Source organism: Lepidothrix coronata, unplaced genomic scaffold (genome assembly GCF_001604755.1).
Source record: "Lepidothrix coronata isolate B3197 unplaced genomic scaffold, Lepidothrix_coronata-1.0 Scaffold22, whole genome shotgun sequence".
NCBI lineage: Eukaryota > Metazoa > Chordata > Aves > Passeriformes > Pipridae > Lepidothrix > Lepidothrix coronata.
In genome coordinates this window covers 2700119-2713529 of record NW_016690202.1, presented here as the reverse complement: position 1 = coordinate 2713529, position 13411 = coordinate 2700119, and the positions used below count along the sequence as shown (strand labels likewise).

General features: G+C 39.7%; 1 protein-coding gene across 2 annotated transcripts in view; it reads left to right on the top strand.

Annotated features, from left to right (window-relative positions):
- The window catches only part of SV2C (synaptic vesicle glycoprotein 2C), a 108895-nt gene that overhangs the window by 40657 nt on the left and 54827 nt on the right, over positions 1-13411 (top strand). For both annotated transcript variants that reach the window (XM_017808065.1, XM_017808064.1), the window contains exon 3: positions 10566-10746. In XM_017808065.1, the coding sequence (XP_017663554.1) occupies positions 10566-10746 (181 nt within the window). The remainder of the gene's footprint in view (positions 1-10565; positions 10747-13411) is intronic.

Genomic DNA, 13411 nt, shown 5'->3' with positions numbered 1-13411 from the left:
AGCAGAGGGGCTATTTCTTGTATTAGTTAAAATTGATTGATGTGAGCTATAAATTGTACAACATGTATTTTTTATAGCATTTACATCAGAGAATATCCCTGATTTGTTTTCTTACGTAAATACTAAAAACCTAGAATTATATAAGTTCTGTAATGAATAAATATTTTAAAATATTTGTTTTGAATTGAAATGTTTTGTTTTCTTGCCTTCATGAAAATACTAATGTTTTAGTATTGCTCAACATGTTTCAGAAGAGGAGATGAGATTGTCTTTATTTTTCCACTGATCTCATTGGAATGTGGTATTTTCCTTTGTGTGAATTCATATCTTTCTCTAGCTATTACAGAGATAATGTTGTCATTTTTTACTGACTGTGAAGGATATCCAGAATGTCTTGTGCACTAAGCAGCTAAAAAACTTTGCAAAAGAGAAATGATCTGTCATGTGGAGGCTTGTCACTTTGGAATTCTTACTGTTAGAGAACTAAGCATACAGGTTACTCAGGTGGAAGTCGCACTGCAAGACTCAAGAATCACTGCAGTGTGATAGACATTGTGCAAACTTTTATATTGAGACTGAAGTACTTCAGCATTCATTTTAAATTGAATACCTTTCAGGTATTTAAACAGATAAATCCTATTACTGTGTTTTCTAAAAATAATTCTAATAATCCAAGTAGAACTTGACTGTTTGTAAATATATATTAAGCCAAAGAGCAAAAAGTTTCAAAACAAGTGTGTGATTAGGCATCTGTGCTAAAGAGTATGAAATTTCATACTGAAGCCTGTCTGCAGCTGTCCTGAAGGTGAAAGCGGGAGGAATGGATTAGTCTGAAGAGTAGTAATAGAAAAAGAGCCTGGTATGCTGTGCCATTTGGGGATTTGCATACATTGCATATAATTAGGCAAAAAGAGTCATTTAACATCTGAAGTTAAGACACAAAATGATTGCTGTGAGAAACAGCTAGCATTCAGATAAAGGAAATTCATGGCTTGAGAAGGCTTGAACTTGCAAAGACTCATGTACAATTTTAATTTCAGTTAATATGGTGGCTGTCACACACATTTGTTGGGAAACAGTACTTATCAACTTTTTCAGATGGCTGAACAACTGGTATTTTGCTTTAACCACTTAGATCTACACCTTAAAAATTTGCCATTGCGTAAATATAGAGCTTGCTGTTCCACTGCTACAAGCACCATTTAGAGAAATGAAGAAATAGTTATTACAGAGGAATATTAGATTGTGGCAGTTCTTTATGTACAAATATCACAGTGGTGGTACATCTGAGGAGATGAATAGCATAATATAATAAATAAGAAGTGAAGATCTAATATGCTGAATATATAGATGGTTTTAAAGACATCCAATGACAGGATCTGTAGAAAATTTGAGTCCTTCTGTCAATTCTGGAGTTATTATAGCTTTCTTATATTTATTGTCTTAATGGAAAAGTATTTGCTTTAATTACCTCCTGTTACAAACAGTTAACTGGAGGTTATGTTCAACGGTTGCTGCATGGGTTGCGATTATTTTCAAAGTCTCTTCTGATCAAAGAAACTATTAATGGATTATAATTAAGTATAGGTCTGAAAGATTATCATCTTTAAAGTCCAAATATACTGTCTATCAGTGTTAAAATAAAGACAAATCTGGATATTCTTATTCTTATGTTCATTATGCTACTTATAAGCATTGGAGTCCTTCACTATGGATTGTTATATTGGGAAGATCCTAATACAAGTAAATAAAACACTGATTACAATATAATTCTTATGGAAGGTGTTTTCCTCCTCGTGGAGCTGGCTTAGGACCATGTTTATAATCATGTTTTGCGAAATATAAGCAGTATTTTAATCTTATTTTTAAAGTATTTTTTGTAATGAGATTACTCTTTCCAGCTGTATGAAATACATTTCTCACTCAGACAAATGACCTGAACAACGCAACAAGTAAAAAAACACTTCATGCTACTTGCGCTAACGCAAAAAAACCACCACCAGTGAATTCCACAGCCTCTGAGTCTCTCTGTTGCAAGGAAGCCTGATTTTACTTTCATTGCAGTATTTTTTCCCAGTGAAGTATACTTACAAACTAATTTCTTAGAAGGTTATATCTATCATTTAGATACCAGGCTATGAATTACAAGAGATATCAGCAAGTAATGAAGTTATGGCAGCACAAAGAGTAAAACACTGTTTAACTGAACCTCAATGACTGATCATGGATGTATTGTTATGTTATTGTTTAGATTGTCCATAACTAGCATTTTAATACTTAATGACTTCTTGGTCAGCTGCTTTGTAAGGCTAAACTGCTGCTAGCAGTCTGAAAGATGCTGTGTGCACATCTATTTAAAAAATACTAAACCACCTAGTAGCCTAAGTGTGTGCATAGTGGAAAACAATTCCAGACTCACATTCCCTCATCTGAAGAGGATGCAAGCATACATTCTGTACATGTGTGCAATGGGGCAAGATTGGTAAAGTATGTAGAATTTCTGCTGTGGAGAGAAAATACAGGTTGTTAAAACCTTGCAAAAGAACAACAGAAGAGAATGTCTTAGCATGGCATAAGTTTCTTTTCAGCTGCCATTTGCAGCGCTCTTCCATTCTCAGTGCTTTTCCATCAATTAACACAGTTTTAGATTACATGTTACCTTGTGGAAAAAATCAAAGACATATGTTACAGATATCATTAGAAGTTTTTGTATTTTGAAATAAATTTTGATTTTTAAGAGTATGTTCTAACATCAGGTTGGATGTCAAATCAGTGTGTCTCTTGTGCTGAATTAGCTAATTTCTTTAGAGGCACAAGTGTGCTGTACCAAAAAGAAAAAAGAAAAGCAACCAGTCTTGTGTTCAGTAGTAGCTGCTCAGAAAGGGAGTACTACCCTCAGGATGACACGTTAGGTGGAAATCTATATACATATACTTACACCCATACAATAAATTTTTTTTGTGATCAGTGTTTAAAGACAAATAGAAAAGGGAGCAAGGTCTGACCAACAACAGGGTATTTAATTGTTATATATGTGAATTTATGCAAAATATAATATGTGATTTATGAAAGGTGTACAAAAAATTTAGTGTTATTCTCAAGAGATTTATGTTCTGACCAGTGGAAAGCATAATAAGAGCTGCAAAGGCTGAAAAGGACGAGCTTATGATAATTTAATGAAAATAAAGCGATAATCTGATCTCATCGGTTATTTGCATTTGTTGTGTGGTTGTTCAGGCCGAAGCCCCGTGCCGTGCATGTGGAGCCCCGGGCTTGCCTGAATGCCCCGTGCCACGCACGCGGAGCCCTGGGTGTGGTACGGCCCCTGGGCAGGGCCGCGGGGGGAGAAAGGAGAGAGGGGGGAGCCTTGCCAGCGGGTACTGAACCCCCGTGGAAGAGGAGAGGGGAGCTTTTGAGCACACAGAGGTTTGCCGTTCCAGGTTTGGGGGAGGGAGGGGGAGGGCGGGGGAGGAGAGGGGAAGGGTGTCGAGCGGGCCGAGGGGGTCCTCTGACTGGTGGGAGGGAGAGCAGGACAATCCTGTATGAAATGTTGCAGGTGAGCAGTGTGCCTGTAGATATGTGGTAACACAGTGGGGGAAGGATAAGGTCAGGGTGGATAATGGGTTCTTTTAGAGTGATGGGGATCCCGGCCAGGCTGGGGCCTTGAAAGGCACCCCAGCCTTGGATGGGTACAGGGACCAGAATGGTTGGTTTGTTTGTTTGTCTGTCTGGTTTTGGTTCATCTGTGGCTACTGCCCAGGTTCGGCATGTTCTAGATATATTTGCTTTGCTGTGTTACATCCTGAAAAGGTGGACAGGACAAAGGGCTGTTCCTGGGTATTTCCTTGAGATTGTATATAGATAGGTGATAGTAAAGTAGGAAATGACAGACTTGCCCAAATCGTTCTAATAGGAATGAAACCTGTGTACCCCTATGTTGTTGCGAGCTACGCTGGCGATGGTACATGCCTTCAGTAGGGTCGCCCATGCCAGACAGGTCAAAACCGTAGGGCCAGATACAATACATTCTTGGGCAGGATGAGCTCGTTAACCTTCTGGCAGTCATCCTAGGAGAAGGACAACTCTCACCCCAAACCCGGGCAGATGGAGCTCGCTTAGCCCTGTAAGGTCATTCATCTAAGACAGGGGCCTAGAAAAGGTGACCTAAACAAAGCTCATCTCCACCTTTACCTGGTTAGTTAACCGCAGGCCAACGGGCATCTTCTTCCAATGCAGTTGCACAAAGATCAAGAGACAAAAGCATACACCTGCCTTCAAAGGTGTACCTAAATTAACTCTAGCATGTTGGAATATCAGAACCATGCTCGATTCTGTGGATAGAGGACGTCCTGAGCGTCGTTCTGCCCTAATTGCCCATGAGCTGACTCATCTCAACATCGACGTTGCTGCTCTCAGTGAAGTTCGCCTTCATGAGGAAGGCAGCCTCAGAGAACATGGTGTCGGTTACACACTCTTTTGGTCAGGTAAGCCCAGAACTGAAAAACGTCTCTCAGGAGTCGACTTCATGATCAAAAACTCTATTGTTCCTAAACTCGAAAATCTGCCAACAGGTCACTCTGACCGCATTATCTCCCTATGCCTTCCACTCCACAACAACTAACACATTGTCCTCTTTAGTATATATGCCCCAACTCTCCAAGCCGACCCTGCTGAAAAAGATAAATTTTACACTGATCTGTGCCGCCTTACCCAAAAGGTGCCTGCAGATGATAAGATCATTAACCTTGGTGATTTCAACGGCAGAGTAGGTAAGAATTTTGAAGCCTGGAAAGAAATATTAGGCAAGCAAGGTGTTGGAAACTGCAACGATAATGGTCGACTTCTGCTAGAATTCTGTACGGAGCAACAGCTCACCATCACTAATACTATCTTTCAGCAGAAAGATAGTCTGAAGACAACCTGGATGCACCCCAGATCTAAGCATTGGCACCTCATTGATTATGTCTTGGTGCGACGGAGAGATGTCCGCGATGTCCACCATACCTGTGTGATGCCCAGCGCAGAATGCCAAACCGACCATCGGCTTGTGTGCTGTAAACTCAACTTCAATCTCAAATTCAAACCTAAAAAGGGCAGTATCCCAAGGAGAGGACTCCAAGTTAGCAATCTCCAATCACCCACAATAAGAGACAGATTCCAGGCAAACCCTCAAACTAGGCTCGAAAACCATTCCACAAATTCTGCAGATTCCTCTCCTGAAACAATTTGGCACCATATTAAAAACAGCATCCTGCAATCGTCTGAAGAATCCTTAGGGTTCTCCCTCAAGAAGAACAAGGACTGGTTTGATGAAAACAATCAAGAGATCCAGGAATTGTTGAGGAAGAAGAGAACCACCCTCCAAGCACACCTTGCACTGCCAGTGTGGTTTCAGAGCCAACAGGAGCACCACAGACATGGTATTTGTTCTCAGACAACTGCAAGAGAAGTGTAGGGAACAGAACAAACGTCTCTACATAACCTTTGTTGACCTCACCAAGGCTTTTGATACTGTGAGCAGAAAACGTCTGTGGGAGATTTTGGAACATTTAGTATGTCCCCCCAAGTTCCTTAAAATGATCATCTCTCTCCATGAGGATCAACATGGCCAAGTCAGATATGGCGATGCACTTTCTGAACCCTTTCTAATAACTAATGGTGTGAAACAAGGCTGCGTTCCATCACCAACCCTATTCACAGTCTTTTTCAGCATGATGCTCCAAAGGGCCACAGCAGACCTCAATGATCAGGACGGTATCTATGTCCAATACCGTACTGATGGAAGCCTATTCAACCTAAGGCGACTGAAGGCCCACACTAAGACCTTAAATCATCTTGTCCGGGAGCTGCTTTATGCTGATGATGCTGCCCTTGTTGCCCACACAGAAGCAGCTCTGCAGCGTTTAACATCCTGCTTTGCAGACGCTGCTGAGCTCTTTGGGCTGGAAGTCAGCTTAAAGAAGACAGAAGTTCTCCATCAACCAGCACCTCAGGAAGTCTTCCTTCATCCCCATATCACCATTGGTGAATCAGAGCTCAAGTCAGTCCAGCAGTTTAATTACCTAGGTAGCCTCATCTCCTCGGATGGTAAGATTGAAGGAGAGATAGACAACAGGTTAACAAAGGCATATAGTGCTTTTGGAAAGCTTCATAAAAGAGTTTGGCGAAATAAACACCTGAAGAAAAGTACAAAGATCAGTGTTTACAGAGCCGTAGTGCTGTCTACTTTCTTATACGGCTCTGAATCATGGGTCATCTACCGCCACCACCTGCGTCTCCTAGAACACTTCCATCAACGCTGTCTCCGCACAATCCTAAACATCCACTGTTCAGATTATGTGACCAATACATCTGTTCTAGAACAAACAGGAGTCACAAGTATTGAGGCCATATTGCTGAGAACACAGCTGCATTGGGCAGGGCACGTCTCAAGGGCACGTCTCCAGGATGAAGGACCACCGCCTCCCTAAGATCTTGCTTTATGGTGAACTTGCCACCGGCTGCTGCAAGAGAGGAGCCCTAAAGAGAAGATACAAGGACTCCCTGAAACAACATCTCAGCCTTGGCCATATTGATCACCATAACTGGTCTACTCTGGCCTCCAATCGGGAGGCCTGGAGACACACCATCTATAACGCTGCTGATGCTTTTGAGAAAGCACGCAGGATCACCCCTGAGGAGAAAAGACAACACAGAAAGAATTGTGCCTGGCAGAGTATACCATCTAAGGAGTCTTTCTGCTGTGCCTTCTGCAACCGGACGTGTCTATCTTGTACTGGCCTTTTTAGCCACCAACGTGCTTGCAACAAATGTGGGTAGAGCCATTCCCAAATCTTTGTTCACAAAACCTAGCCATGATGTGGTTGTTCAGCCGTTTTAACTGTTCACAGTTCTCCTTTGCGTTTGTCACTTTTATGACTTCTTGTGAATATTGCTGCAGGGGAAGAAGGTCTTAAGGAATGATTTGAAACAGGGCTTCCTTTACAGGCTGCAGACAGGGTTTAAACTAAAATTTACGGGGGAGGGGAACCTCAATCTATCCCGCTCCTAACAATTTGATGCCAGTGCTAACAAGAGATGCCCAGAGTTTGGAAAAGGTTCAGAAGCCATCAGGTTTAGATAAGGAAGTAATTCTTCACTATGAGTGTAGTGAGGCACTGGAAGAGGTTGACCAGAGAGATTGTGGATCCCCCATCCCTGGGAATGTTCAAGGCCAGGTTGGATGGGACTCTGAGCAGTCTGGTCTTATGGAAGTTGCCTGTGCCCATGATGGGGATGTTGGAACAAGATGAGCTTTATGGTCCCTTCCAACTCAAACCATTCTATGATTCTATGATGTTCTGTATGAAGAAAGACAGAAAATATGAAAAAGAAAAAGGCAGGAAAAAGCATTAAAATAAGTGTCATTGGTAGCTACAGTAGGTTCAGGATGGAAGAGATACAGACCTTTGGTCAGGGAGACGGATTGCGCAGGGTCTGAAAGGCAATTAGAAAAAAATTCAAAGTTAATATAATGGGAAAGAATAAGTTAATGCTGCAGCTCAGAGAGCAGCCTATTTATAGCAGTTTATTGACAGGATGAGAATATTATTTTTAGCAACATCTTTTGAATGCTCTTTAGGAGAATTACACCAACATAAGAGTTCAAAGCACAGTAAAATGACCAAAGGATTTGTCATCTAAAAAGAAGGTTAATGTCTTTAAACTCTCAAGACTTGGAAACATTTTTTCTTTCATCATTCATAGTGTTTTGATATTTCTGTGTGTTGCAAGGAAAGAAATTACTTGGTAAAATTTAGATTATTTGCATAAAAATATTTCAAAGTAATGTATATTGTCCTAGTTAGAACAGCTGGGACCAGTTCATCATTATGGGTGTAACCCAAAACTGTGTATTCTATAGCCTTCCATGCCATTTCCCGGAAACTGTTATCAATGAACCATTTACATTATCTGCACATAGAGCCTGACTCCTCAGGCTATAAACTGGGTGTTAAGAGGCCTGCGAGATAGGAGGGTGCTCCTGTCCTCATGCCCATTGAGGAACCCCCCGCCCTGAAGGAGGTACTGGGCATTCCTGCCTGAACTGGAGGATATATAATCTTGGAGTCTTGGGACTTTTTTAATCACTCATGGGATCCAGAGGAAGGCTGCAGATCACCGCTCTCAACCGAACTGCAGACCACCACTCTCAACCAGACTGCAACCACCACCCTCGACTGGACTGCAATCACCACTCTTGACCAGACTGCAACAGCACTCTCCCTTTTTCCCCTCTCCCTTTACTTGGGACCCAGGGGGCCCAACAAACACCACTGTGTTCATGCCCCAGGGTGCTGGGTTATACATTTGGGTTTTGTGGGTTAAAACCAATTGTTTGTCTGTATAATCATACTTATTGTGTTATTTTATTAAATTGTTATTCTGACTTATAATCTCTCTTTTGGATTGAGTTCATTTTACCCTGCTGGTTTACCTTTAAACCAGCACAATATAAAGAAATATTTCATTGGCTTTCTCTATTTCTTATATTAGAGTGATGATTGGAAAAGCCCAATGACATTTATATATGAAAGAATATAAGGAATTTCACTTAAAGAGTAAAAATCAACCATTTTCTTTGCTTTTTTGAAATTGGTCTGCTGGCAATGCAGCTGTTTAACTATATTTTCTTTATGCTCTTTGAACTGCTACTGACAAAGGATCTTGTGGGATGGAGTTTCCAAACTGCTAATAAGCAGTGATCCACCTGCAGCATGGTACAGTAACCTTGACCTCAGGAGAGATCTTAAAGCAGTTGAGTGAATATGCTACCTGAGTCATCAGTCTTTTTCTTTTTAGGACTAGTAAATGCATGAGCTGTGTGCATTCTCGTGAAAATCTCAACTAGTGAAATAAAAATTTCTGATCAGAATGGAGGAACTACTTGATAAATATCTGCTCCTAAACGCCTCTAAAACAAAAAAATTATTGTGTCCTTCCTGGGCTAAGAGAAAAGCAAACTGAGATATCTTAGTAATTCTGCAGATTTTGGATTTATCCACATTCTCATCAGCATTCTTTGGTGAAAGACTGAGAACCCAACAACACCCAGAAAATGTCCATTGACAAAAGTTATTTTGCGAAGAGACTTAGCTGTTGTTCTTAAGCAGTTTGCTGCTTTCACAATTCTCTTGTGATGAGCAGCAATGGATCTGTTATCCTGTGCTGGGGTTAGATGGAGCTTTGAACAATCTGGTCCAGTGGAAGGTGTCTTTACCCATGGGAGAGGAATTGAAACTGGATGATCTTTGAGAAGCCTTTTAACCTAAGCAATTCTATGATTCTATGATCTTGCTAATATACATTTAACACATGTGTTTTATCAAATAGTTTTAAATTATGTCTCATAAGGAAGGAGCAGTGAAAACTACTTGTAAAAACACAAGGAGAAACAGGGACAATTTGGGGTGCATGAGGCTTCGCAGATGCCAGCACTTCAGATGTTATCATTTGGAATTCCAAGCATGGAAATACTGATGATTAACCTCTACATTAATAAGTCTTTAACCAAGTCCAGGTATTTAAATGTTTTATTTCAGCTTCCTTTCCCATCCAACCACCTTCTTCAGGGCAGAGCCGATTCTTTGGAAGGCCAGAATTTTAGACAACAGCAATTAAAGTTCAGCAGAGATGCTGGAGAATTTGTCCATTCTCGAGACTTATCAAACAGAGACACAAAGCAAGGATTGCTAGTATTTTAAGTGCTTCCAGCACCTTTATAGTTAATGTCTGCTCTCTAGTAGATGTATAAGATGGTAGCAATATGCTAGGTGTATAAAACCCAACCTGGGAAGTTCAATAAGAGAGTAGACAAAAAAAGAATTACATATATCAAACAAATTTGATGGTGCTATCGAAAATTTGGCAATTGTTTTTTCCTTCTGACAACCTGCTGAATGTGTTGTGTATCTTTGTCAAGTGTTCCACTGGGAGTTTGTCCTTGAAAAGGAAATAATGTACAATATGTTATAATGTGAATGGTCAAAATGTTAAATATTTCAACTTATCTTTCTGTGAGAAAGTATTTCATGTGGAAAACATCATTAATGTTAAAAAAAATCTCAAAATTATTTTTACATATGTCATTTTAATATATATAGCTAAACTGTAATGTACTTGTTTAAAATTCTTTGGGGGGAAAACACAACAGAAAAACCCAAAATAATGAATCAAGAACAGTAGAGTGCTTTTGCTTATAAAGGACATCGCCTTTTTAAATGAAGTAATACCCTGAAGAAGGAGTGAGAAAAAGACTGTCAAGCTGGACGTTTTCAGTTCTGTAGATCTCAAGTAGAAAGTGTGTGTTTCACAATCAATTTTCTTTAGATTTAGACATATTATTCCTAATGATTAATCTCCTACAAGACTGCTTATTTTCTGGAATTTCTATGTAGTGAGAAAGGATAAAATAATTTGTATAGTAATTTTTTCATAAATATAGAAGATTAACTGGTTTTGGTGTCATCAATTGTGGTCAAGTTATGATGCTCACAAAATAATATCTTTTTTTTTGTGTATTACAGGTAGCATAGTGTACCTTGGGATGATGGTGGGGGCATTCTTCTGGGGAGGCTTGGCAGACAAGGTGGGAAGGAGACAGTCACTCCTGATATGTATGTCTGTCAATGGATTCTTTGCCTTCCTTTCATCATTTGTCCAGGGCTATGGCTTCTTCCTCTTCTGTCGCTTGTTTTCTGGATTTGGGTAAGCTACTCTGGTTTTGTTAATTTCCACAATTCCAAGTGTTAACAAAACTCTCCTGTTTGCAAAAGTACATTATTTAATGTATAAATACAGTCTGTATCGGGGTGAGAGAATTAAACAACTACTGTGTTGCTACTACACTGCTAAATCACAACTGGAAGGGGAAGAATAATGATTTTAGGGGAAAGACACAGACTGAAAACTGTGAGATTAGGTTTGTTCTTTTTTTGCAAAGGATTTGCTTTGTAAATTTGATCAACTTGCTTAACTCTTTTATGCCTCAGCTTCTCTACATACAGTATCTTTTTCAGTCAGCAAAATAATACCCTTCCCACAGGTGTACGCTAAGATTTTAGTAATATTCATGAAATTTCTAATGTGTTTGTGTGCATAATATTTTCTGTAATGCCACTGCAGTCAAGAATGTAAAATTTAAAATGGAATTCTAGACTGTGTCAGATATTATTGTTCTCTTCAGAAGAATGGTGTTTGCAGCCCTGAGTTTTCTTTACTTTTCATTTAAATAACTTCTCAGTTGTTGTTTTAGATACATCTAATGGTTAAGTTTATAATTTTAAACTTCCATGAACAGACATTGAGATACACAAGTAAATTACTGTGAGAAAGCTTCTACTTTTACTGCACCTCTGGATAATAGAGAGCTCTGCTCTTCAGTATGCTTAGTTTGGCACTTCTGGTAATGGCCTGATTCAGATCAAAACTCCTGATTACAACTCCAATTCAGGCCACTATCACTAATCAGGATGCTGAACAGAGAGGAGCACAGTGGCTGAGTTGTTAAGTCATAACATAAACTCCACTGCTTGTTGGTTTGTTGGCTGTACAGTATGTAGCCATAGTGCAGCAACACTGTTGTGTGATGTTTGTTGTTTTAGAAATCCCTTGAACTGGTCTGAAGCAGGTTAGGGCTAGACACTAATACCAAAAAAAAATACCATAGCACTAAGTAGTTTTAAACTGATGTATGAAGGGGAATGGAAGGGCAGGAGGAGAGAGGAAGATATGAGAAGTCCTCTAGCTAGAAGAATCTCCTTAGTCTGTCAGTAGCTTGCCAGATATGACTTTAAAAGGGGAAATGGCAATACTCTAATTATTGAAAAGAAAAAAAGCTTAGAAAAACAAAATTAAAAAATCCCGTATCCTAGATCACCATAAATTCCAGGTGCTATGTTTTGTCACGCCATAGAGAAATACTACAGATCATGTTTCATGACACTTTCACTCTTCTATGATCCAGACAAAGTCCAGAAGCTAATTGTAATATCGCTCACCCTTCTTAATTCACTGGGGCAGTACCTTGTGCTACTAAGCTTTGCCTTTTGGCTGACAGTTTTGTGACACTGTTGCCTTTTCCCTAGATCGTCCCTATTGGGACATACAGCAAAATAGGTATTTTCTGTGCCTCATAACAAACTTGCCTGCAGGGTCTCCTCCTTGCTTTTACAGTAATGATCAGTGTCTGTAGCTCTCCTTGTGATAGATGTACATCTTGAGTTGGGAATTGTGTTCTATTGTGTACACAGCTTATGATTAGTGCTTTGAAGGAGCATGCCCTTCGTATCTGTTATCGTGTATCTCTTTGTGTGTCCCCACTCTGTCCAAAGTCCTCCTATGCCATCTTTGAGAGCTACATGAAAAAGTCATAGATAATTTATCACCACGTACTACATTTTAAATGGACCCTCCAAACCAAACCAAAACCAACTAACCAGCCACAACAAAAAAGACAGGATGACCTGCAGAGTCATTCCTCATAGCAATTACTGCAGAGAAAGATGCATGGCTGGCTCACATTCGCTGTGTTATTCGAAGATTGGATTTTTCCTCAGAATAATCTCCTTCAGCTGATATCAGAGCTGCAGGAGGTTTCTAGAAAAGAGAAAAAGCCACTGGGTTTCTAGAAAAAAATCTGTTCCTCATTACCTCAATATGAGAGAAGGCACATCTTAATGAGATGTTTCCCCTTTTCCAGTCAATGGGAACCTCACCAAACTGTCACAATTTCTCAAGTATGGTGGATAGTGGCTTAGAAACTTCATCTTCCAGTTCCCTCATGACCCACCAATGTTTCTTATCAGGTCCCATCAACTTGTGCACCTTCAGGTTTTCTTAGATGTTCCCTAATCTGATCTTCTCCTACAGTGCAATGTTGTCATTCTCCCAGCCCCTGCCTTGCCTTCTGCAACCGGTGTGCCTGGAGCACTCCATGATGAAGACTGAGGCAAAAAAAGGGCCCACATTTTTCCTAGTCTTCCTTTTCTTAATAACGTGCCACTGTGCCTTTGTTAGCAAGAGAGGAGGCTTTGCTCCAGTAATTTTGTGTGAATCAAAGAGCCCAAATATGAAATTGGAATAATTTTAAGCAAATAACTGAATGATATGTTTTAAAGGCAAAATAGTATTATTACTCAGATAGGAGAAGAGTTTTTTAAAGGGGCAGAGAGTTATCAGGACAATTTCATTAAATTAAAAATCAATAAAATATTAAGAACTATTCAAATTAAATAAAATCATTTAAGTATATAGAGTTTAAACTGGTCTGTTGGCTTCTAGATAATCTAAAAAAAAAGTTACGAAACGTGAAAAAATAAACCTGGTATCTGATAGAAGATTGTACTTATTTTAAAAATACTATGAAATATTC